Source organism: Eulemur rufifrons, chromosome 7, assembly GCF_041146395.1.
Source record: "Eulemur rufifrons isolate Redbay chromosome 7, OSU_ERuf_1, whole genome shotgun sequence".
NCBI classification, from domain to species: Eukaryota; Metazoa; Chordata; class Mammalia; order Primates; family Lemuridae; genus Eulemur; species Eulemur rufifrons.
The window spans coordinates 145,571,604-145,598,265 of record NC_090989.1 but is presented as its reverse complement, the minus strand read 5'-3'; the positions used below and the strand labels follow the sequence as shown (position 1 = coordinate 145,598,265).

Genomic DNA, 26,662 nt, shown 5'->3' with positions numbered 1-26,662 from the left:
TATTCATAGTTCTGTTTCTAGCTTTTCTTGTTTTCAGATGATTTCTGAGAAAAGAGGGTGGTGCTGTCTTTATGCCTCCATTTTAAATCTTAAAACTTCCTCACAGTTGTTTTAATGTGTAATTCTGTGATTACCAGTGAGGCTGAACATCTTGCCATATGCTGACTGCCCATTTTTCAGTCTAGGCTTCATACCAGGGTGGGGAACCTGTAGCCTCAAGGAAATGTGTGGCCTTCCTGGTCCTTAAGTGCAGCCTTTTGACTGAATCCAAATTTTACGTAACAAATCCTTTTATTAAAAGGGGTGCAGCAGAGAAAGATGAAGCTTTTCTGGCCTCTTTTGCTGCTTAAAAAAGAACAATACTGAAATCAGAAGGCCACAGGTTCCCCATCCTTTTCTCCTTCAGGAGTGCTCTTCCACATCCTTGCTCCTGAGACCACAGACACATTTCCTACACCTCGCTCTGCTCTGCGAGGTTAACTGTAACTCGTCATATTCCTCCTCCTAAGGACAGGCAGGAAAGCCAGGCAAGCTCAGGAGCACGTGTGAGATAATTCCACCAGAGGGAAAGATGTGCATCACTAACATACCTAAGAAGTCACAATTTCTTCTGCACATGACTTACAAAACTGTCAAAGGGAAAAAAAAAAAAAAAAAAGGAAAACACAAACTCTCCCAGCATTGACCCTGAGTATCTAACACTGACACTTTTCCACCAGACAGGTGCCCACTATTCCTTACCCTATCAAGTTCTACCTATTATGAAAAATTTTTTTTACAACTCCACAGTTCATTCTTGTTTTAATATATATTTCGCTTTATTTGGCTAACATATATAACAACCTTAATTATAAAACTAAAATATATGACATACCTTGAGAACTGGTGCTTTTTCTTCACAAATTAGCACCCGAATATCAGGGTTTCTTAGGTCTGTACAATAAATCTTCCTGTCTCTTCCTCCAGAATACACGTGTGTGAAGGCATCATTGACTTGCAGGGCCCAAACACCTTCATCATGGACTCGGTATGTTGCTATACATCTCTGCTGGCCAAGGGACCAAAGGCGAATTGTCCCATCAGAACTGCCGGAAAGACACTGCAAACAAAGAAGGGTCAGGTTAGAAACCTGCCAAAAAGTTTCTGCTTTCCTGTGCTTTGTGCTTGGCTTCTTCCCTGATTCTATACTGTTGAACATACACATTCTAACAACTTGTGTTTCTGCCTCTGGTATACAGGCTTCTGACAGGCATGCATCACAGACTGATATGAGCAAAGTCAATAGTGCGTGCTTACGCAGGGGAAACTTCTCAGCAAAACTAACTTTGTTCTCTCTACTTGGCCACCTGTTGATTATCAGTTAATCCTGCAGGCAAGTCCTATTCAGACTATCTACTAAGGGAGGTGGAGTCTGAAAGCAGTTGAAACTAAGACAGCACTCTGTACTAGTTCTGTGGTTCTCAAAGTGTGGTCCCAGCAGCATCAGCCTCCTCTAGGAACTTGTTAAAAACGTAAATTCTTGGGTCTCACCCAGAGCTAATGAGGCGCCCATTAGCTCTGGTGGGGCCCAGCAATCAGTGCTTTAACAGGCTCTCCAGGTGATTCTGATATACACTAAGTTTGTACACAAGCATTACACTAGGCCTTTTGGAGTCCCGGATTACACATCTGTCTCATCCCCTCTCTCATGGCTCTGGACTTCTGATGGCCTGCCAGCCTTGGATTCTACCGATGGGAGTCAGAAGCCAAGAGCTAGTCTCAGGTTTACCATTCACTCTCTGTAACCTTGGATACATGAGCCTCAAGTGAGTTAACACTTGCAATTCTGACAATTTCTGAAGGCTCAGGAAAGTCAACTACATAGAAGTTGCTGGCACACAAATTAGGGCTGAGCACACTGTGAGTCTGACAGAAACAGGCTGAATTAGCCACCCACCATCCACACTCAACATGTCAATGTGGTGACTTTCAGAAGAAAATAAAAACTTCATTTCCTTGGGAAAAAGAATGGCCCTGAGAAGAAAGCAACTGCTGATGCTGGAGTGTAACATTAAGTAAGCAAACAGCTTAAAAGAATGGAAGACAGTTGTGGACTTTAAGATTTGGAAGATACCCAAATATATGCCTTCAGGAATAAGGGTTTACTGGCCTGCCCTGTGACTTTAAAGGACCTTTGGAACTCTAGGCATGTTTAATGAAGTGAACACATACTATGAGACTCCCCTGCAAGCTGCCAGAAGCTTCAGTGGTTTAATTACCTATACCAATTAGTGCATAAGAGAACCAAGAGACTAATTAATAAAAACATTGTCAGAGGTAGGGTTTCAGGCAGATCTTCTAAATGTGTATGGGAGAAGTGTGGTAATCTGAAGGAGGCATGGGTCAAGGAAGGGCTCCCCATTCCAGGAAGAGATGCTACTGAGGCAGCAAAGCTGTTAGTAAAGCTTTGATCCCTAGATTCTAGACCATGCATCTATAGTGAGAAAGGTCTGACAACTTAAAGAGGATAAGAAAAGTAAAGATGATGGGTGGGAGGTCCTCACAGCCGGGGCAACTTGCAAAAGGAAAAGAGATGAGTCCCAAACCCAGAGTGCACAGTTGGAAGCAGATAAGGAATCACAGAGTTGTATCAACCCTGATATAGAATACAAAATCATCTCTGATGGCAGTTGGTATTCTAAGACTACAAAAAAGCAGGCCTCCAAACAGAGAGCAACCACTTTAAAAGTATAATGGTGGTCAACTTCTTTGTAGCTTTTGGTAGTATGATTAAATAATGCCCTATTTTATAGGAATTCTAGTGCTGATATCTTGCAGGAGCTGGAGGGGTCATTGACACATTTTCCACTGCCTCCATTCTTCCACTAGATAAACATGAAGATGTCCCTTACGAGGTGACTCCTGGGACTAGGACAGACGGTCTCAAATGGTTCTGCTAAATCAGAGTCAGTGGAACCGCTTCTATAGCCCTGACCAGGTGCTCTGTGTTTTTTGAAAATGAAGATGGAAAGTGACAGTTTCTTGGGGCCAAGTTACTGCTGACCAACAGGAGTGTTCCCGGGATGGTCACTAACACACAATCTCAAAGGCCAATAGAGAGCAGGCCAAGGGGCAAGGTAAGTCGGGACAAAGAGTGGCTCTGGGATCGCCAGACTCATAAGCTAGATTCAGCAGGACTTGTATTTAATATTATCAGAAAAACCCTGTAATGGATATACAAGGATGTGGATGACTCAAACTAAGATGGCAGGTTGTCCCAGCTCCTCAAGCAAGTAACTGCCTGAGCACAAGGAATGAGAAGAGAGGTGGCTCTGTCCATTAATGTTGGCACCAATCAAAGCAGCTGCAATCTGACAGACCTCTTCACAGGCAGAACCTCACAGGATTCACTGGCCTATTAGAAATATATCTTACCACAAGTCCCTGACTTAATGCTACCAGAGACCCTATATTACAAGCTTACAGGGCATTTCAGCAGAATGTAATATAAACTCTAGCCCAGTAACTGATAACTATCTCTTCCATATTACAAGAGTTCAAGAATCAGTTAAGTAAACTGATACTTCTCCTCTTTTCTTCTCCTCTTTTTCTCAAACGAGTAGTTACTATAGTTTTGTTGATCAATTCACTAATGTAAATATGTTGGGTTGCTGGTAGTTAAATTTACATTCAGTTTACAGTTGTCAACAGGGAAAATGGATGGAAGAGAAACTAGATGAAGAATGATACCTATCAATTTTGTACTTTGACAGGCAGCTTTTGAAGTACAACCAATGTAGCTCACTTCAGGTGATGTGCATTTGTAACTGTACATGTCATATTTAAATCATCTTATAAAGAAGCACATTCATATTAATAATTGCATAGATAGAAAACAAGGCATAGAGTGTAGCAGATAGGAGGATCTTCAGAAGGTCTGCCAGGCCTATAGCCCCCTTCTGGAAATCACGGAGACCATGTAATCCAGTCTGATCCTGGAAGAAAGCTAACTGAACAGGCATAAGCAACCATCTCAAGTGCAGCTTTGCAGCTATACTGCAAAACAGTGAGGAGCTGACTGCACTGGGCTTCTTGGATTCACATGAAAATAGAGCTGCAAAGGAACCTAGGAGCTCTAGAAAATGCCATGGCTCACGGGCAAGAAAATACACACACACACACACTCTCTCACACATCAACTATAGAAACTACATACTATGATTCCCACTTTGTAGATGAACAAAATTAGTAAAGTCCTCTCCCCTTAAGGCCATGAAGAAAATTAAGACCCTTCCACATCTCCAAAGACTCCCACAGGTATCTTCAAGCCTTTCTTCTCCTGGTTCTGAAAAGCGATTTCCTTCTTTTGGCTAGTTTTTCAAACCTCCCTTTCACCCCTGGAGATAAAGGTTTCTCTGATTCATGTGTGAAGCAGTTCTATGTCATAATTTCCACAGGAGTAACAGACTGATGGTATTTCTCATCTCATCATCTTTCTACTTGTGCTTTTCTAACCCTACCACAGTCATTCCTGTTATCTCTGAACTTATCACTGCCTTTTGGGAAAAAAAAAAAAAGGCTGGAGGAGGAAGGGGTATATGGTAGAAGTATATCTTTTCATAAAATGGTGCTCAGTTTTTTTTGCTTTTTATTATCTCCATTGATGACAAATTATTTTTCCACTGCTACAGAATAAACAGAATTGTGATTTATAATGTAAAAATTATGTAGCAACAGAGTTAATGAACATTACCAAAATGTTCTTCTTTGAAATGCTGTCTCTGAGCATTATGTTAGAAAACTAAACTTACAGAATGTATGTACACAGTTAAATGACAAAATCTGCCCCAAAGTCAAACCCACTGTGAGGAAATTTTCCACTTAATACACCGGCAAAAAGCATTCAATACCAAAGCTTCCTTGTGCTTTACACAGGTAACATTAGTTATTTTAGCCTCTCTGAACCATAAATGCATATACTCATCTGCATTAGAATTATTCTAAGGAAGTTTCTTGTTTTGCCTTTATTCAAAAATGAACAGTTTTAAAATGTGGCTTGTATGTGCAATTTAGTTTTAAAAGATTTAAAATTAGACCACAATTTATAACATATGTGGCTTTCACTTAAATCAACCTATGCAATAGTATACAAAGTGGGAAAATTTCTGACAAGGTCATTAGGTAAATGTCCAAATGAAACTGCATACCTGTGTGCCGTCTCTGTTCAACAGCAATGCTTTTACATTATCTGTATGCCCTTTAAGCTTCATTAGTTTTGCACATGTTCTTGGATCCCATACCCTTAATACCTGCAAATTTTAACAGAATATTATGCAAACTGAATATATACATGATCAAATTTAAATAGATGACTTTCATAAGTCAAATGACAACCATTAAATTTTGAGAAGGAAATACTGCTTCTGCCAATGGATACTGCCTAAGGCTCTCGAGAAGCCTTTCTAATGTCAAAAATGCACAGTTCCCCTCACCCTCCTGTTGCTACACACCCACTAGTTATGTAGTCATATTTTTATTCAAATAAAACTTCTCTTTTAGCATCATCCATTAGGCAAAACCACTGTCTATATTTTTAAAAATTACATAGACCAAGTTATTTTTGGTTTGTTTTCTAGTGTTCAAACATACTCTTTAAGCTCCCCCTTACCTTCTCAGTGGACCCTGATACAATGATTGTTCCCAGTTGATTCATGGCCAGGCTATAAATGGAATCTTTGTTCCCACTTAAAGAAGAAGCTATTGAGGATAAATGGAGCTAAATGTTAACAAAATCATCAGCCGTTTAGTAACTAGTCAGCAAAAACTATAAGATTAATTATTCCATTTAGAAAATCTTATCTTTATGAGCACCCTAAGGAAAAGAAATCTACTTAAAATGGAGATAATTCTGAACAATTGTATCATTATCAAAATTTACATCTTTCCCGGATTTAAGTATATACAAGTGCTCAATAAATATCTGCTAAATTGATTTGTACTGTCATTTAAAAACAATCCACATAAGTAATGTATTTTCAAAGATATACATGTGCCAGTATGAAAAAATGTTCAATCTCACTTATTTTTCAAGGAAACACAAATCAAAACAAAAATACCATTTTCATACACCAAATCAGACAAAAAAAGGTAATACTTAATTCTAAAAAGTATACAGTAATATGGCATTCTCAATACATTACTTTTGGGAAGATAAATTGGTAGAACCTTTCTAGAAGGAAATCAATATGTAGCAAAAATCATGTTCATGCCTTTTGATTCAGAACTCAGTATCACTGAAGTGAAGAAAGGTGCATATAGAACTGTCTGTATGGTATGATCCTAATTTTACAATAAATAAATATATACAAACATACTGAAAGTTATGAGTAAAGGAGTTAATACATGTAGTGTTTAGAAAAATGCCTGCTTGTGTTAAGTATTCAATAAAGGTTAGCCATTATTAGTGTTATTTCTATAATCATAACAAAAAACTTGTATGATAGCTTCTCTAAATAATTCTAAGCAAGAGATATCTATAGTAGAATCTGTATCCACTAAGCCTGGTCTCTGACCTTGCATGCATCTGCCTTTTGCTTTGTTCCCTCCCATTAGCGTCTCTTGGAGGCAGGCCTTACATCTAGAGAGTTAGAGCCTAATGATGATGACAGCCCCCAGTAGGGACCAGCTGCTGTATCACTACGATAGTGTACATAGGTGAAGAATCAAGAAGAACAAGGGGAGCATAGTGTTTAGACCTTCACATATTTCCTAGCAAACAGGGCAAAACAAAACTCAAGAGATTATAAATGCCAGTCTCCCAACTTGCCCTTCTTGACACATATCATATATTAGCAGAACTGTTTTATCTATATCAATGTGAACACTACACAGAGTCATGACGAACTAGACTTACATCTATAATGTAAGGATCTAAATAATTTAGGCCCATGTCTCTTTAATACAGACCTTCCGGGCCAGGCTTAGCCAAAAATGTGCTCCTAAGAGTCCCTTCTGACACCTGGTATAGAGGACTATAGTAGGCTGGGCCAAGCATGAGGCTGCATTTCAAGTCTAGACTCATATGAGTTTGACTTGGTAGTCTGAGATCTCTTAGTTGATGAAGCATCCATGCTATTAACCTGCTGTGAATGTCTCTGAACTGCCTCTAGAAGCACCCTACCCTACCAGGGCTCTTCTGGAACTGGCTTGATTCTTTAGGGCTGCTCTGAAAGGGTTCCACTAAACTGGCACTGAAGACCTTTTCTTTCTTTCCCTTGGGCATTTTCCATCTTGGTCACTAACTCAAAAGCTTTTAATTATATAGTAACACTTTTAAAAATCAGAAAACTGCCTACTTTGTCAGGTAATCACCACCTCCTTCAATAATACCTGCTGAGTGTATGGATTTGGGCCAGGCAATGCTGTGGGAGATACAAAGTAGGGATAAGACAGACTCATCTACCCTGCAGGGACTTACACTTTTGCTAGGGAGCTAAGACATGCACATGTACAAAAAATAACCAGGTTACACCTGGAGAAGTTACCATTTTTAGACTGCAGTGAGGAACTAGCTCCTTGTTGTTCAATCATACTCTTGGGGGCTAGAACGCTGTAGGTAGAAGCACTCTCAAAATATGAACCACTGTCTCGATGCAAACCTATCAAAAATGTTTTATAAACCATTCTTTATTTATGTCAACTTAGATCACTTTCAAAGAAATTGTTTTCAAACACCTTACTTGTGACAGTGTTATTTGAGGCAGTCAATGCTGTTAGAGTATTCACATCCCAAAGGAATATTTGCCTGTCCAACCCAGCCGATGCTACCAGTTCTTTATCCTTGGCATATGCTAAGGCCTTTACATAATCCTGTAACAGAAAGGATATACTATGATCTACTCTGTACATCAGTAAGAAAATGAGCCATACAATGTACTGATACCCCAATATTACACTAAAAACACTGAGAACTGTATCAGTTGTTTTACCTTATGTGTTCTTAATGTTGACATGCAAAATCCCTTATGTGCATTCCATACTTTTACTGTCGTGTCAGAAGAAGCAGATATTACTAGAAGAGGCAAAGAATTAACAAATCCCTTAGAAGGGTGACTTATAACAACTTTGAAAACTCTTATCATATTAAAACAATGTAACATTATTTCAAACTAATGTTCTCTCTCTCACACACACTCCCATCCCTAAAAGCTCTCTCTAGAACCTACTATATATTGCCTCATATTTTTTTTAAATAGGAAGGGCAATCTTTTTTAATGTTCCAGTTGAAGACTCAACTAATTAGGTTGAGAAAAACTTCTCTAACTCAAACTATAAACCAAGAAATGGATCTTACCAAAATAAGAACAAAAAGAGGTATTAATAAGGCTAAAAGAATATATATCGTATGAGTCTATTTGTATACAGTTCAAATGCAGGAAAAACTAATCTATGGTGTTCAGAAGACAGGAGAGCAGTTACCTTGGGGTAAGGGATACTGATGGAAACAGTGGCACAAGGGGGAGTCTGGTAATATTCTGTTTGTTGACTTAGGTATTCACTTCATAAAATTTTATTGAACTGCAATCTCAAGGTGTGCATGCTTTTCTGTATGTATGTCATATTTCAATAAAAAAGCTTATATAAAAAAATGAAAAATATATCAAATCGAATTAAAAATTTCCAGAAGCCCAATAATCCAAAGAAATACTCACATGTTTTCCCATTACAACAGAGTACAATGTCATTTACCCAATCGGTATGGTGTTCCATAGATGCTATATATGGATCTTGCTGAAATTAAAAGAAAAATTATAAAAGTTTATATTCAAGAATGAAAATATTACAAATTATAGATATGTTTAAATTCTTCAATTAATGTGACATACTGCTCAAAGGCATTAAAATTGACAACTGAATTTAGAGTAGAATTTTACCAGATAGATAATACTTCCAGATAACAGATGTTAATAGTTTTGTTTCAGGATAGTGTTACTATTAACGAAGGCCTGGGTTTCTAGGATAAATGCTTCATTTTTATGCCTTGTGGTAGTGGTAGTGAAGGCAACATACTCTAGGTTAGGCACTAAGTGTGACATGAATTGCTACAGAAAGGGGTTTTACTGGAAAGGACAGGACTTGACGGCATCTGCAGGCTGGAGGGATCTGAGTCCGTGGTGGTGAAGGCTCACAGCTGACAGCAGGGGCAGGAGTGAGTCTGACCCGTGGTGAGGAGCCTGGCCTTACGGCAGAGGGAGATAAACACTTCTGCTTTTAGCTTCCTATTGCTGTTTTTTACCTTTGGAGTTAAATGTTTTCCTCATGGTATCTACAGTCCTTCAGAGAAGAAATGGAACCCAAGAGCTGAGGGAGTACTACCTGTATAACCATTTCAATGAGGTAACTGGAGATTCTTTTACTCCTCTCATCTGGCTTAGTTACCAGGAGAGGTCTTTTTAAGAAGAGTATTTAGTCACATCCTACAGCTAAAACAGGCAAGTTTGAGGCACTTCATGGGCAAAAAGAATACCTCTCTACATGTCTGTTTGAGAAATGCTATTCAATCTTGTTAGAGAACAAAGACCAGAAAAAAGATGTTTAGGGCAGGATAGGCAGATTACCAGATTCTTCTAGGTTAGTTCTTGTGTTTTCCTTAGTTTTAAATACTGTGAATTCCCAGAAAGACATTCCAATTCAAACAGAAGTATCAAAAAGCATTTAAAATACAAACATAAATAGTTGCCTTTACTTTCCAGGCTTTTGACATTGGACCACCACTACTTCCATTGTCTAAAGAATTCAAAGCCCACTGGAATAAAGTCCACTTAAAGAAATGTTATCTAGCAACTATACAAAGTAGTGGTTCTTTTACTGCATTGAACATCAGACTTATAAAGACAAAGGCTTTTAAAAATACAAGATGTGGCCGAGTGCAGTGACTCACACCTATAATCCCAACACCTTGAGAGACCATGGCGGGAGGACTGCTTGAGTCCAAGAGTTTGAGAATGTAGCCATGAGCTATTATTGTGCCACCACACTTTAGCCTGGGCGGGCAACATAGCTACATCTCTCTAAAAAAAGGTCTAGAGTCTAGATCATAACAGCTGCCTTGAGGGATACTGTGAGAATTAAAATCATGTTGAACATAAAAATGCCAAGAGTGTCTGGCACATAGTTAGGAACTCAATAAATGCTTCTTTTCCTTTCCTGAATCTTCTTTTCTATGTCATTCACAATACAGGTATTCAAACAAAATACCAAAAGAGGTCCTTCTCATTTGACTGGGCATTTGTTTTACATATATTTAAATCTTGTTTTCTGCTTGAGAAAGTAGACTTTATAGCACTGGCTCGCATCTGTAATCCTAGCACTTTGTGAGGCAGAGGCAAGAGGACTGCTTGAGGCCAGGAGTTCAAGACCAGCCTGAGCAAGAGTGAGACCCTATCTCTACAAAAAAGTAGAAAAATTAGCTGGTTGTGGTGGCATGTGCCTATAGGCCCAGCTACCTGGGAGGCTGAGGCAGAGGATCACTTGAGCTCAGGAGTTTGAGGTTGCGGCCTGGGTGATAGAGTGAAAGTCTGTCTCAAAAAAAAAAAAAAAAAAAAACAGAAAAAAAAAAACAAAAGCAGACTTTAAAATTCCGGAAGAATGGGAACATATTGTCTTCACAAGTTTTATACCAACCGTATTATTTAATAAGGCCTCATGGGTTGTATGGGGGCCCTAATCACTTTTAAATGAAGAAAAGCAAATATTTTTTCAAAATTAAATGTAAAAGCATATTCAACCTTTTTTAGTAGAGTTGCCAAGAGGCTTTTGGGGAACATATTTAAAACAAAAGAATAAATTGTTGAAAATAATCCCCCTACCAGCCAAATCTCTTTGTTCCTTTGCAGCAGAGAGCTCTTCTGGCAAACCAAGTTTATGGGGTCCCCACGTTAGCTAAAACTTTCTGAAACTTTCCTAGGGATGGTTTTTCTCAGAGGTGTACAGAATTCTGGTTGCAATGTCTTTATAGAGTGCACCAAATAACTCAGTGCTCAAAGAGATTAAATCTGAAACTGTCAAAGGCATCCTATTAGACAGTGAAAACCATTTGTCTAAAATGTAGAGTACAGATCTGAATTGTAAACTTAATCCCAGCCTTACCTTGTGCTGATTGACACTCCATATTCTTATGATGGAGTCTCGACCGGCTGTGAAAAGTCTATTCAGTGCTGGATCTAGCTGCAGGGCATTCACTCCATTTCGATTGTACTTCTCCACTTCATCTCGAATAACATAGGAAACCTGATAAATATGTCAAAATATTTTTTTTTATGAAGTTACAAACCATGCAATAAAAAGAGCAGTCTACTAGTGGCTAATCTGAAATTGAAAATCCTATGTTTTGAAATATAAAACTTGTTTTTCAGTCCAATAAAATCCAATTTTTTTTTTTTTATTTTATCTTGTTATGGGGGATACAGAATTGCAGGTTACATATGTTGCTCCTGTACCGCCTTTCCCCCCAAGTCAGAGCTCCAGGCGTGTCTGTTCCCCAGGTCGTGCGCATTGCACCCATCATGAGGTATATATCCCTCCCTTCCCCACCCCCCCTTCCCGAGTCAGCACCTTCAAGTGTTACCACTCCCCAATCCAATTTTTATTTTACTCTTTAAAGACTAAAGGGCAGAAGAGAAGGATGATATTAATGACAGCCTAGTCCAAGATGGACAACTTTGCTGCTTAACTCCTTCAACTGCCTCCCAGTTGGACTTCTCTCCTTCTCCTGTTTGTCTTTCATCCATTTTTCATAAGGCAGCCAGGGTAATCTTTTAAAAATGTAAATTGTAATGTGTCTCACCTCTGCTCAAAAACCTTCAACTGCTGACTACTACTAGACTCATGATTTGATATGAACTCCTTAACACAGCCTTGTTCACCTTTCTGGCCATTCATCTCTGCTCCAGTTCCTTACTCACACTGTGCTTCCAGACAATCACACGTGCTGGACGCCTCTGTTTGGAAGCTCCTGCTTCCACCCATCTGGCTAACTTCTACTGCAACCTTCAGGTTTTTGTTTAAATGATGCTTTCTCAAAAAGGCCTTTCCTGATTTGTCAAGCGAAATGAAGTTTTGAGTTCCTATAACATACTAAATTTTTTCTTCAGGGTACTTTTCTCTACTTTGTTACTGTTGGTGACCTCTGTTCCTTATGAAAACACATGAAGATCAACAGAAAATTACAACTAAGAAAAAGTCAGTAAGCTGGGAGGCAGCCCAAAGCAAAACTTTTCTAATGTAATGAAATAACCAGTTTAAAATATAATGGCATAGTGGGGGAGAAGAACCAATTATAATAGCAATAAGAAAAAACACCCAGAAATACATTTCACAAGGAAGATATGTAACTGACAGGAACAGGTACACAAAAGAAAAACTGGAAGGAGATACGCCACATTGCAGCACAGGAAGATTCAAAATTGATAATTCTTTCCTAACTCTCTAAATTTAACCCAACTTTGGTGAGAATCCCATTGCAGTTCTTTCTAAAAGTTAACAGTATAATTTTTGTTGAATACCCAGACATTTTTAAAAATGAAGGTAACTGAGATGATATTCTTTAAAGATCTTAAAAGGTATTATAAAGCTACCAGAATTACACTGGAGTACCACAATAAGAATATATAAAAGGATCAATGGAATAAAATAAGATTTGGAAACATTTTCTATTACAATTTTTTTATCTTGATATAAATATAGTGTTTTAAATCAATGAGGACACAACTTATAATAAATTATCTAGGAGCACCTAGTGTTTCTATTAGTCAAAATTACATCCTTTCTCTATATCTGAAACCAAAATTAATTTTCATATGGACTAAAGACTGAAAAGTTTTTTTCTTTTCTTTTTTTTTTGAGACCAGAGACTCCCTCTGTTGTCCTAGCTAGAGTGCAGTGGTGTCATGATAGCTCACTGCAAACTCAAACTCCAGGGCTCAAGTGATCCTCCTGCCTCATCCTCCCAAGTTAGCTGGGACTACAGGCACTCGCTACCACACCCGGCTAATTTTTTCTATTCTTAGTAGCGACAGGGTCTTGCTCTTGCTCAGGCTGGTCTCCTGACCCCAAGTGATCCTCTCACCTCAGCCTCCCAGAGTACTAGGATTACAGGTGTGAGCCACTGCACCCAGCCTAAAGATTGAAATTTAATAATCATAAAAATAATTTTTAGAAGATAGGTGAATATTTACATGGTTTTTAGTTAGAGAAGGCTCTTCTAACATAAGAAAGATGGTAATCTTTACAAAGGAAAAGAGCAATGGTAATCTTACCAAATATAGATCAAAACCTTTTGTATGTACAAGAATGTCTATAGCACTGTGGCATTCACAATAGGCAAAAAGTAGAAACAACCCAAATGTCCATCAATGGATGAAATGAATGAACAAAATGTGGTACACCCATACAATGGAATATTATTCAGCCATAAAATGAAGTACTGATACATGCTACAATATGGATGAACCTTGAAAACACTACGTTAAGTGAAAGCAGCCAGCTACAAAAGGTCACATATTTTATGATTCTATTTATGTGAAATGTCCAGAATAGGCAAATCAATAGAAACAGAAAGTAGATTAATGGTTGCCAGAAGATTGAAGGAGGGGGGAATGGGGAGTGACTGCTAATGGATATGGGATAATTAAAATATTCTGGATTTAGGTGACCAAAGCACAACTTTGTGAATATACTAAAATCAATTAACTGTATCCTTTGAAACGGTATATTGTACAGTATGCGAATTTTCTCAATAAAGCTGTTATTTTTTAAAAAAAACCCTCTGAGTGTCAAAAAGTAACATGAGCAAGATTAAAGGGCAAACATCTAACAAAATAATGAAATAAATATGAAATATATTTTACTCAACATAAAAAAATTCCTTATAAAATAAGCAAAAGTCAAATTTTCCAACAGAAAGAGCAAAGATCATAAAGAGGAAATTTTTAAAAAAGAAAATGGCTGATAGACATAAATAATCAAAGATATGATAATATGAGATTATTTTATTTATCATACAAGAAAATGTTTTTAAAATAACTGACATTTTTTTCCCTGAGGGTAAGTGAACACTCTCACATGTCACTGATAGAAGTATAAATAATTACCTTTCTGGAAGACAACTTGTAAATATCTATTAAAAGCTTAAAATTCTTGAAAATGCTCTTTGAAATTCTACTTCAGTGAATTTCTCCTTCAAAAAGGGTCAGGGCCACAGACACAAATAGCTACAAGCATGTTGTCTTAAGTCAGTGTTTTGGGTACAAGTAACTGTAACTGAGATCTATCTACTTAAACCAGCTTAAGTATTTTGTTAATTTTTTTTTTTAAAGGAGATTTTAACATAAGGATACAAGGATATCTAACAGAGCCTAAGGGCAGGAAATATAGTCATAGCTCATAAGAGACATTTTTAAAATCAAATCATGGCACTTCTCTGTGGAAACCTTCCAATGGCTTTTCATCAACTTTAAGTCCAAACTCCTTAAATACTTTGTTTGGTTCCAACTCTGCATCCTCACATACCCTGCAAACTGCCCCCAGCTTTTTTTTTTTTTTATGACAGTCACTCCAAACTCCTTCCTGTTCCTCAAACACATCAAGCTCTTTCCTATCCCAGGGCCTTCTCATTTACTGTTCCCTGTGCCAAGAAGATTCCCCACCCCTTCTACCCCCACAGCAATACTCTTCCTCCAGCTTTTATCTTGTCTCACATGCCCTTACTCTTCAAGCCTTAGTAGAAAGGCTACCTTCTCTGAAAGGCCTTTCCTCAGCCCATTTCCCTCACTGGCATTACCCTATCACTTACCCTACTTATTTGACAGTTCTTACCACACTCCATATAATCTTTTTTTGTTATATCATCTCCATTAGAATAAAAGCTCCACGAAGGTAATGAACTTGTCTGCCTTGTTCCTCCCACCACTGTATCCCCATTATAGTGTCTGGCATATAAAAGACATAATGTATTTGTTGCATGAATCGGATGCTGGAAAGCCATCAGGAACCAAGCTGGCTTCAATGTTAACTTCAGCCTCTCTCAATTTTTTTTTTTTTCACTGAGGCTCCAAGGCTGCTTATCTGGAGTACATTTCCATAACTGAGACTGTGTAGCATATCTAAATCTCAATATCCAGAATTCTGGGAGATTATCTGACTGGTCTGCTAGGCAAGAGTGAAAGAATATCATGATTGTCAGGGTTCTCATTCTAGGTAGAAAGTAATTCTTGGCAAAATAAGACTGGGCCAACCTCAAGAGTATCTAGTACAGATGTGTGATACACATAAAAAAATTCAAAATAATTAGAAGTATCCTAGGATAAATTTTGGCACACATACCTATAAAATAGAATATTATTCAATCATTAAAAATGCCGATGTAGATCTAGACTGACCAGTATAGGAAGAAAGTCATCATATATTTTTAAGTGAAATATATGTGGTCCAACACAGCAGTATACAATAACCATTATTTTAAAATGTTTCAAAATGTTAAAGACATATTTTAAAATAAATACACAAGTTTGGAAGGATACCCATATATAAAGCTAGCAGTAGTTTTCCTGAGTGATGGGATTATGGTGATGTTCACTCATTCATGTCTTTTTTATGTGGTAAATGTTTTACAATGGGCATACATTAGTTTTCTGAATTTTATAATTTAATTTTTATCCAAGTAATTCTTGCCTGTATTTAGAAAATCAAATAGTACTGAAGATTGTAATGAAAAATAATCTCTTACTTCTTATAGCATAATGTTTAGGAAAAAAAAGAAAAGTTAAAAAAAAAAAAGCTGTCTCCCTACTGTCTAAGTAAGACTTCCCATACCCAGTTTTTATCCTTAAAGGTAACTAATTTCAACTCTTCATTGTTTCTACTGGATAGTCACTGCATTTCTCTAAATATCATGCTTATCCTACAACTTAGTCCTTTAGACATTACCAATTTACTCATGCTACTGTAGATTAGGATGTGGCTCTGAAATTACCCTCAATATTTCCTCCCTCTACTCTTCTAATACAGATATTTCATTATTTTGGGTTGAATAAATAATCTGTGCAACATTGTTGTGACTCTGTAAGACTATCTACTAAGCACTATACTATGAATACATTTCCTTCCTCAGAGAGCTTTTTGTTTTCCCTGGAGTGTCTTTCTTTCCTTCTTCAACGTTTTCCTCTACTTTAACTTCAATTTTCTTCAATTGTTGTATCACAGAACTCACCTACCCCCCCACCTTTTCCCATAAGGTTTCCCCCTTGGAACCCTCCACCTTCTCACTCCAGTCTGGGCTGGCTGCCCCCTAGGTCTGCCTGGCACAGCTATCTCCTTTGGTGCTCCCCTTTACTGTTTTTCTGGGTTAGAGCCATTGTTTCCTGAATTCTGATGCTGCCTTCTTCCTTTGTTCACTCTCCAGTTTTGCTGAAGTACATCCCCAGAATCATAAGAAAGTAACATAAGAAAAGGTACATGGGAGGTGACTTAGTCCTTGTATGCTAGAAAAGGTCCTTTTCCTCTGCCTTTATACTTCTTGATTCAGCAGGATAAGGAAGTCTACATACAAAAATCCCCTCAGCTTTTGAAGGCATTGCTCTAACTTCCTCTAGTGTCCAATGCTGCCACTGTAATCAGTGCCATTCTGTTCCATTCAACTTTGGAGTGACCCCATTTTCCTTCTCCTGCTCTTCCCAACCACTGTGCCACCCTCTTCTCCAAGCTTTTAGGAGCTTCTCTTTTGTTCTTGGTGTTAAGACATTTCTTGATTTGGTCCTTTTATCATTAATTTTGTGGTGCATTTAGAAAGCCCTTTCAATCTAGAAACTTGTGGTACTTCAGCTCTGGGAAATTTTCTTGTGTCCATTATAAATAACCATCTGTTTTATTTGCTCTTTCTTGAACTTCCATAAATCGGATGTTGGTACTTTGAAACTGATCCCTCATCTTTTGTGCATTCTATATTTCTATTTTTGTCCTTTTGTTTACTTTCGTAAGACTTCCTTTACTATTTTATAACTCTATTAGTTTTTTTTTTGTAGCCAATTATAGTATGATGGAAAAAACAGAGCCAGTATCTTCAAAAAGGAAATGGTTAAAATATGGTACCTCCATTCTATGTGGTGCTTAAGGAATGAAAATAAACTATATATAATGATAGGTTACGACATATGGCATTAAAAACTTGTTAAAGAAAAAAATGTCTGGCTATAGAAAGACAGAGGAAAACAGGATCTAATTCTTTCAACAAATATTGATTAAGCACCCACTAGTTGCCAGGCACTATTCTAAATGCTGAGGATACAGTAGTAAGAACAAAAAAGTCTTCCTGGAGCTTACACTCTAGTTGAGGAAAGAGCATAACCAGATGGGACAGTAAGTTAAGTGAAATATTAATAGTTTTTCCCAAGATACAGGCAAGCTTTTGCAAACAGAAGTAATGGAGATAAAGGAAAGATAAAAGTAGAAGGTGCTAGAGATAGAAGCAATAACTGAGTGAACATGGTCTTGGAAAAACTTCATTTATACACCCAAGAGTACAGGCTAAGGCACAGAAGATGAGGATTCATATCAGACTATCTTGATTTGTTTTAGAAATGGGGGGGAAGTACTATATGAGCTTTGCAAGGGTATGAGAAGACAGGCCTTTAGTAGGGAATATACATTTTGGAAGAGCCAATTAAAGGGACTCCAACAGGGAGAAAAATAATAGGGTAGTCCCCTAGCCACAAGTATCCAGTTAAGTTACATTGTAAGCATTTATAGCTGGCTTAGCAAACATTGTTTGATTAGTATCTCCAGCAACTATCTGGGAATCAAAACAAAGAAATCAGATGGTAAGAACGATCCACTGAACTTCTTGTGATCTGTCTCTACATTTCAAACTTAAATACCTCTCAAGTTATTGGTAGTGTGATAAGGTAGAAACAATTAAGAGAAAAACTTATCTTTCCTTGATCATTTTATTTGAAGGTAATCAGATTGGTTTTCTACTGCTGATGTAAAAAATTACAACTTTATTGACTTAACTCCCATTTATTATTTCAGTTCTAAAGGTTAGAAGTCCAGGCTGGGCTTAAGTGGTCCTCTGCTTAGGGTCTTTTTTTTTTTTTTTTGGTTTCACTACCTGGGAAGATTTATTTCAGGGCCAAATTAGCACGTATACATGTGAATTCCTGGCAAGGAAGACTGTACTACAAAGAATGTCAGTAATTTTTAGGTAATTTATGTCCAATTGGGTTAGCCTCAAAGCAACCCAAGCTTTAAAGACATTATACATAAAAAGTGCCCTCTGCTTAGGGTCTTACAGTCCCAAACTGACAAGAGTCAGCAGGTCTGTGCTCCTTACTAGAGGCTCTAGGATAGAGTCTGCCTCCAAATCCATTCAGGTTATTGGTCAAATCCAGTTCTTTGGGGTTGTAGGCCTGAGGTCCCTGTTTTGTTTCCTTGATGGCTGTCAGCCAAGAGTCTGTCTTTGCTCCCAGAGGGGGTCTGCATTCCTTCTCATGCTTTCCAGTGGTCCTCTCCTGCCATGAACAGTTGAGCTCCTTTCACAACTGAAATCTCTCACCATTCACAATCTCTTACACTTAATGCCTCTAGCTTGAGAAAGTCCTCTGTGTTTAAGGCCTTATATGATTAGAATGGGCCCACAGGGATAATCCTATTTTAAAATCTGTAACCTTATTATAGCTGCAAAATCCTTTTTATCATGTAACATAACATATTCACAAGTTCCAGGGACTAGGGCATGAACATTTTTAGGGGGACTTCATTCTGCTTACCACAGTAACAAAACAATTTTTTATATGAAAACAAATGTGGATATATTACAGAATAAGTATAAAATAAACACAAAATTCACTTAAAAAAAAAAAGATAAGACAGACTTCAAAGCCTATCAGGCTCACAAAGGGGACACTCTGGGCCATTCCCTCAGGCTCCTTCAGGATGTGCATTACCTCACCTCCACTTTGATGTCTAATAGACAACTTAACCAGAACAAGTCCAAAACTGAGCTCCTGATAGTCCTCTCCAAACTAACTTTTCTTGTAGTATTCCCTATCTCAGTTACTGGCAACTCCATTGTTCAAGTTGCTCAGGCCCAAAACCTTGGTGCCATTCTTACTTCTCTCTCATTTCACATCCCGTCAGCAAGCCTGTTAGCCTAACTTTCAAGACTCATCCAGAATTCAACCACTTCTCACCACACTGGTTGGAATGACTATCACAAAGCATCTGGATTTTTAAAATAGCTTTCTACTTGGTCTCCCTGCTCTGCCCTGCAGTCTGTTCTGAATAAAGCAGCCAGGCAGATCCTACTAAAACACATATAAAACATTCCTTACCTCAAAATCTATCAACTACTTCCCATCTCATTCAGAGATTACTATGGCTTATGAGGCCCTGTATGATCTGGCCTGCAGTCACCTGTCTGATTTCATTTTCTACTCCTCTTTACTCACTCATCATATGTCAGCCACAAAGGCTTCTTCATTATTCCACAAAGAGGCAAGGCACATTCCCACCTCAGGACCTTTGCATTTGATATCCTCACTGGAATGCTCTTCCCCCAGATGCCTCTGTGGCTATCGTTTTCTTCAATCAGATCCTTACTCAAAAGCCAGCTTCTCAGCAAGGCCTTCTCTGGTCACCATAACTAAAATTTCACTTCCCCCTTTTCTACTGCTTATCATCATCTAACCATTTTTAATCTTTAAAGCCTATTTCCCCTCAACATTTTATTATAAAAATTTCAGACTCATACAAAAGTTGGAAGAATTATACAGCCAACAGCCCTATACCCACCACATTATTCTTTTACATTCAATTAACATTTTTTGTTTTTTTAACATTTTATATACTGCTTTATTATACATTTACCCATTCATTTGATTCATCTTATTTTTTGATGTCTTTCAAAATAAATTGCACATCATCAATCACACTTCCTCTTAAATACTTCAGCATGTATATCATTAACTTGAGTTACATGTTTATATTAGTTCTTTTAAGGTAAAATTTGAATACAGTCAAATATACAAATCTGAAGTATACCATTGATACTTCAGAATATGAATACATCTGTGTAATACAACCCCCTACCAAGATATATAGAACATTATCACCACCCTAAAAAGTTCCTTAATGCTCTTCCCAATCTCCGCACCCCACCCCCAGGCAATCTAGATCTGACTTTTTTCACCATAGATTAGTTCTGTCTGTTCTACAACATCCGGTAAACCTGCGGTCGCCAACCCCCATGCTTCAGACCAGTACAGGTGTGGTGTGTGGCCTGTTAGGAACCAGGCTGCATAGCAGGAGGTGAGCCGTGGGCAAGGGAGCAAATCTTCATCTGTATTTACAGCTGCTCCCTATTGCTTGCCACCCCGCACCACTAGTCCATGGAAAAATTGTCTTCCATGAAACCAGTCCCTGGTGCCAAAAAAGTTGGAGACCACTGCTATAAATGGAATCACACAGCTCTTTTATGTAAAACTACTTCTAGCTATCAGGCTAGTTTAGTCCGTTCCAAGAAAATCTGGCTAAATATCAATAATTCCCACATTTGTTTTTCCTGTCCAATCTTGTGAACCATGACTTTCTGCTCGTAACTATATTTCAGTAATATTGATTTTTAAAAGTATTGTAAAAAGTAGTCTTGCAAATAAAACTAGGATACTTTCAAACCAGCCTTCTTTTAAACCAGGAGTTAGCAAAAAAAAAAACTGCCTATGGGCCAAATTAAGCCCAAATAGTGTTACTGGAACACAGCCATACCTATTCATTTAGGTATTGTCTATGGCTGGTTTTAAGCTGTAATGGCAGATCTGAATGCTAAAGACACTGACTTGAGTGGTTATAACACAGAAGAATAACCTGTAAACCCTAATATTTATTATTTGACCCTTTACAGAAAATGTTTGCTGACACTTGTTCCAACAGATGTCAAACTGGCGTATTTTTTATTTACCCATCCTAACACAAAAAGTAACTCACCTTGGACATTTGGCTAATCTGCAAGGGTCTTTCCTTGAGAAGCCAGTATTTGGCAGCATTCTACTTCCTTAAAAAAGTCTCAAAGATTAAACCATCAACCCACATCAAAATCAGAAGTAAAGACCACTTTGAGCTTTGAAAGGACTAAATATTTGGCAGGGAAAGGGAGTAAGTAGTGGTAGAATAAACATTTGTTGGTTGCCTCCCCATTCCCTACCTCTGCTCCCAAAATTTCTCTCAAGGCAAACAAATCCTAGCAGAACATATACTGGGGCTACTTCAGAAACTCCCTGCTATATTATATAGTGTGGTGAAAGGATATGAGGTCTGGGGCAAGTGCAGTCACCATGCCACTGAGAGGGAAGGCCTGGAACTAGGGTTTGGGAATAGAGGACAACTTGTATGCAGCTCATGGTAAAGCTGACTTTACATCACTTCTTAGGGTAGAGAGTCATGGTGAGCCTGCTGGATCAAGAGTTGCATGAATCTAGCACCAACTCTTGAGTTTTCATTTCCATGAGCCAATACATGTCTTTTATTATGTGAGCCTGGTTAAGTTGAATTTGGGGACATTTCCAGCCTAAAGAATCCTATTGTTATGGAAGCCCAAGTACTTATATTCTTGAATCAAGTGAAGGAAGACCATAACAGGAGGAAAGTTGGAGGCAGAGAGAGCCAATTAACAAACTCAGGTTGCTGGAAAATTGTAGCACTAAGGAACCACCCGGGACTGAAAAGACTTGCTTTGAAATCTTGATTACCAGGAAGAAAGCTGCATCGTATCTGAATTCAAGTATTTGACTGTTTGATGTTTCTGACAATTACAAATCCACCCCTTCCCCCTCATACCTCCAGTTTCCTTAGAAGCTGAAGATGCTAGGACATGCTCATTTTTCATTATGTCTTTAATTAATAAGCAGTATGTTTGGACCCACTGATTATTTTAACACTATGGTAAGTCTCAAGGGTTCATCTTGGCCTACAACTTGACAATGGAGCAGAAGGCAACTGTCTCTTGGTCCAAGACACAGGCATTTAAGAGGCAAAATATATTTATTCCCCCAAGTATCCATTATAAACTTTTTCCAAAATGGAAGGTTTTACTTATAAAAGCAAATAATGTAAAAATTTCCTTTCAAAATTATAAAGGTACATATATTTTAAAGTTAAAGATATCCTATGTCCTGTTTCACTCATGATCACATAATTTAATCCCAAAGGGATAATCACTGTAACTATCCTTCCAGACTTAAAATGCATTATTTCTGTTGTGGAAATGGGGCCATATTATGTTGACTTGCTTTTTTGACTTCTGGACACATTTACTTTTTATAATACAGATCTAGCTTGCCTTTTTAACAACTGCAAATTAGTCCACTACATGAATGTACTGTAACTTGTCTAACAATTTAGATTATTAGACATTTAGATTTCCAATTATGGATATTTAGGTATTGTGTTTCACAACGACAACATTCCTACAACAAACGCCATTGTACCAATAGAGATATATGCATACATACTTGTAGAATAAATTTTTAGGTAAGGAATGCTAGGTCAAAAAGAATGCTTACTTAAAATTTTGACTAAGCAAGACACAAAACAGTTGATATGATGGCTCTATTTATAGTAAAAAAATCATACAAGTCAGGTATACAAACAGGAAGAGGTATAGAACAGTGGTTCTCAACCTGTGGCAATTTTGCCCTTGAGGGGACATTTGAAAACGTCTGGAGACATTTTTGGTTGTCACCAACTGGGAAGGCGTTACTACATCTAGTGGGCAGAAACCAGGTAGAAGCCAATGCATAGAACAGCCCCTGCCCTCTGACAAAAGAAGAATTACCCAGCCTCAAATGTTAACAGTGCTCAGGTTGAGAAGCCCTGGTCTGGCATTATATATCACACTGCCCACAGCAGCTTTCTTTGAAAAGCGGAGGACAACTATAATTTATACTTTTGTACTGTTTGTGGTTTTTCGTTTGCAACAAACACGCACGCACTAGTTTAAAACACGTCCATACACAATGTCGTTTGAGAAGAAATCAATCCTTGTGGCTTCTCATGTTGCCTCTATATATAGGGACAAATTCCCCACATATTCAGAGAAAGCTCCCTGAATCTTCTCTTCAGCAAGCTAATCTTAAACAGCTCTTTCAAATGCTCTTCATAGGAAGTAGTTTTAAGCCAGTTCTTCAGTGTGATTGGCACACCTATGAAGAACAAAAGTGCTAACTGCTGAACACTAGTTTTGTACTCAGACCAGTGAAGAGTGGAATTATCACTTCCCTCGTTCTACATGCACTGGCTCACATTCAGCTTATTAAAACACTCAGTTTTTCCACACCTGCTACGGTTAATTTACATCTTCCCCATCCTGTACTTTTTAATAATTGTCTTTTAAGTCTTAATGCAAGGAATTGAGAGGCCTTATTAACTACCCTTACTCCCCTAAGGAGTATACTACCAGAGTCCATAATACAACTACCTTACATTTTAGTCCTGAGGAGATATTCTCACCCCCTGGCTTGGATACTGGGGTTACTTAAATGCTGTTACTAATGTATTTAAAAAATCAATAGGGTAAGTTATTTCAGATTTTTATTAATTTTACTCAATCCAACAAGTATCTAGTGAGTGCTTAAGACACTGTACTAATCAATGTGATCAATAAAAAAAGATGTGAACTACTCAGAAGACTACATAGTCTACAGCCTTCTGCTGGGGTTACCTCAGTGAAGGACTACTTTGTCTTGACTACCTATTAAACACTCGTCCATGTTAAGCTGTAGAACTACATATAATGCGGTGTTTTATAAAGTAAACCTGGGTGTTACTTATTCCTGTACCATCTCAATCCTTTTCCCCCTTTAGAGCTAATCCAAGGGCTTGGTAAATGTTTAATCAATAAATGCACCATACTGCCACTACTACATACACTATACCTGCAGGCAAACACCTGTAATAGGGCTTTTACTCCCCGAAAATAGTAAGTGGCAATAACTCTGAAACGTACCCTCAACATGGTAGGATTAAATAACTCTTTACCCTTGTATGACAAATTATAGAAACAAAAGATTCAACGATGCACACAGAAGATGAAGAAATGGTGAAGACGAAATTAAATTCCAAGACAATTAAAATTATAATTTCTCCACGAACACCAGCACACTACAACCTCGTTCCCACCTCACCCAGGAGATGGCTCTCACAAAAGAGAAGGCTGGGGGGCTCCCACGTGCGGAATCCTGCATAGAAACCCCTCAGGGAAGTCCGCGCTCTGCCCCGCCTCGCCACGCCCCCGCACAAGCCCACTCACTCCGCCGCCGCCCACCCGCCGGGAAGCGCTTGGAGGCCTCCGCTCCAACGAGGCGGGGGCACAGCGCTTTTAAGAAAGGAAGGGGAAGGGGGAGGAAAGTGGGCGGGGAGCGAACCCATCCCGACCTCGCAAGCCCCTTGCTACAGGAAAGCGGCAACCAACAACCCCGGGCTCAGAACGCCGCACGCGAGGGTTCCGGGACTGGGCCCCAACTGCCAAGTCAGCCGCCCCCACGCCGCCCCTTCCTCAAGCCGTTAGCGCCGCGGCCCCACCCCTCGCCGCCGGTCGTGTCCCGCCCCGCTCGCCCCGAGCCACTACCCTAGCCGCCTGCGGCCCGAGGCATCTGCTCGATGGAGGCAGGCCCAGAGCTGCCAGCTGCGTCCGGAAGGCCGAGGAGCCAGGCTTCCATACCTGCACTTTCCTCCGCCCTGCCGTGTTCTGCCGGTGATGGGCCGCCATCTTGCATGTTGACACTCCTACGTCACTTCCGGAAGTGGTTCGTACCGGGCGGATGTCCTGCCCCTTCCCCTTTGGCCGGGGACGGTAGTGCTATTGAAAGTAGACCTGTCGTGTGCTTTGTAGGCGCTGTTCGTTGCTGTGGCTGGTGGCCATGTGGTGAGATAGATGCACCTAAAAACAAAACCCGTGTGCGGATATAATACTGATGGAGGGAGAGCCACTTTTCGGAACCGAGGGAGGAATCTGAGTCCAACTGTTGGGTGCCCCTAAACCCTGGCTGGCACTGTTTTCCAGGCTTCTTTTCCAGAGGCCCAAGCAAGCAAAAGGAAAGCACTGAAGGACTCAGTGATGCTTGACGTAGGCGGCTGGACTGGCTCTCTCCCCCAACCCCCAGCCTTACCTAGGTAGGCAGGGCAGCAGACTGATTTGCCAGGAAGTACCTGAAAATTCGGAGAATTATAAATTGGCCTCAAAGGAGGAGAAATAGATACCTTTGCAAAGGAGGTGGCCCCCATCTTCGGGAGGAGCAAAGAATTCATTTAAATAAACGAGATACAGAGATGTTATAGGAAGGTGAAAAGGACACATCAGTTAAAATTGTTCCCAGGGACAACTTTCTTAGTTACAAACCCTGAACCGAAACTCGCTTCTTGTTTAAACCATCTGTTATGTTGGGCCAGTTTAGACCCTTCTGGATGAAAGTTTGACTTCAGGTGGTTTTCCTGACGTTAATTATAGGAGCTGAGGATGGTCATATTCTTTATTGTGAAAGTCAATCCTGTAGAACTGCACTGTCCAGTGTGCCATCCGATAAGGCATCCACTAGTCATGTGTGGCTATTGAGCACTTGAAATACAGCTAGTATGGATTGACATGTTGTAATTGTAAAATACCGAATTTCAAAGACTTAGCATGAAGAAAAGAATGTAACTCATTAATAATTTTTATATTGATTACATGTTGAAATGATAATGTTTTGGCTATATTAGGGTGAATATTAAAATTAATATTTTTAAAAATAATGTGGCTATTGAATATTCAAATTATATATGAGCCAGGCACAGTGGTGTATGCCTCTAGTCCCAGCTACTCTAGAGGCAGAGGTGGGAGGATTTCTTGAGCCCAGGAGTTTGAGTCCAGCCTGGGGAATAGTGAGCGCTTATCTCTTAAAAAAAAAAATTACATACATGGCTCATATGTTTCTATTGTGTAGTGTTAGTATGTAAACACTTAGGAAAATTATCTTGACAAATGCCTTGTTTTTCAAATAAAAAAATGTGAATTAGTGGAGTAAAAATTGTGGTGACAGCTTCTTAAGCAAAACTGTCAATGATAATTTATAGGTAAATTACCTCTACTATATTTTATTACAGATGCATTCATTCATTTATTCATGAATTCATTCATTCAACAAAATATTATTTAGCACCTACTAAGTGCCAGGCACTATGTTAGGTGCTGAGCAATCAGTGGTGAGTGCACAAAGTCATAGAACTTAGAGTCCCAGCAATTCATTAAACACATAAATGAATATGGAGGTAAGTAATCTGAACAAAGATAGTTGTAAGGCAGGAAGTGATTCTTGAATCAAGACCTGAAGGATGGAGTTAACTAGGCAAGGAGAGGGAACAGCCTCAGCAAAGATGTTGGGGCAGGAGGAAGCATGGAACATTCTGGGAACTGAAGGCCAAGGCTTAGAGTACAGAGACGAAAGGAAAGAAGAATGTAGGGGCCACATGCAGTAAAATGTTTTAGACTAAAGGAAAGCTATTGAAGGGACTTACACAGGGGAGAGAGATGATCTACATTTAAAAAAAAATTATTCAACAATTATCTATTGAGCATCCATGATGTGCCAGACACCATGTA

At 38.8% G+C, this 26,662-nt stretch overlaps 1 protein-coding gene across 9 annotated transcripts in view; it reads right to left on the bottom strand.

The window, feature by feature from the left end:
- WDR48 (WD repeat domain 48) overlaps window positions 1-24,803 on the bottom strand; it is a 46,498-nt gene extending 21,695 nt beyond the window's left edge. For 2 of the 9 annotated variants that reach the window (XR_011234071.1, XM_069475548.1), the window contains exons 1-8: window positions 24,746-24,803; window positions 11,128-11,268; window positions 8,691-8,769; window positions 7,968-8,050; window positions 7,719-7,848; window positions 5,648-5,736; window positions 5,187-5,288; window positions 875-1,099 (exon numbers count right to left, since the gene is read on the bottom strand). Coding sequence is in view for 7 of the 9 variants with exons in the window: in XM_069475548.1 (XP_069331649.1) it covers window positions 875-1,099; window positions 5,187-5,288; window positions 5,648-5,736; window positions 7,719-7,848; window positions 7,968-8,050; window positions 8,691-8,769; window positions 11,128-11,268; window positions 24,746-24,793 (897 nt within the window). In the remaining 2 variants the exon portion in view is untranslated. Of the gene's footprint in view, window positions 1-874; window positions 1,100-5,186; window positions 5,289-5,647; window positions 5,737-7,523; window positions 7,638-7,718; window positions 7,849-7,967; window positions 8,051-8,690; window positions 8,770-11,127; window positions 11,269-24,209; window positions 24,519-24,745 lie in introns of those variants that run through there. The other 7 variants (XR_011234072.1, XM_069475552.1, XM_069475546.1 and 4 more) reach the window with 6 other exon arrangements.
- Window positions 24,804-26,662: the final 1,859 nt, after the last annotated feature.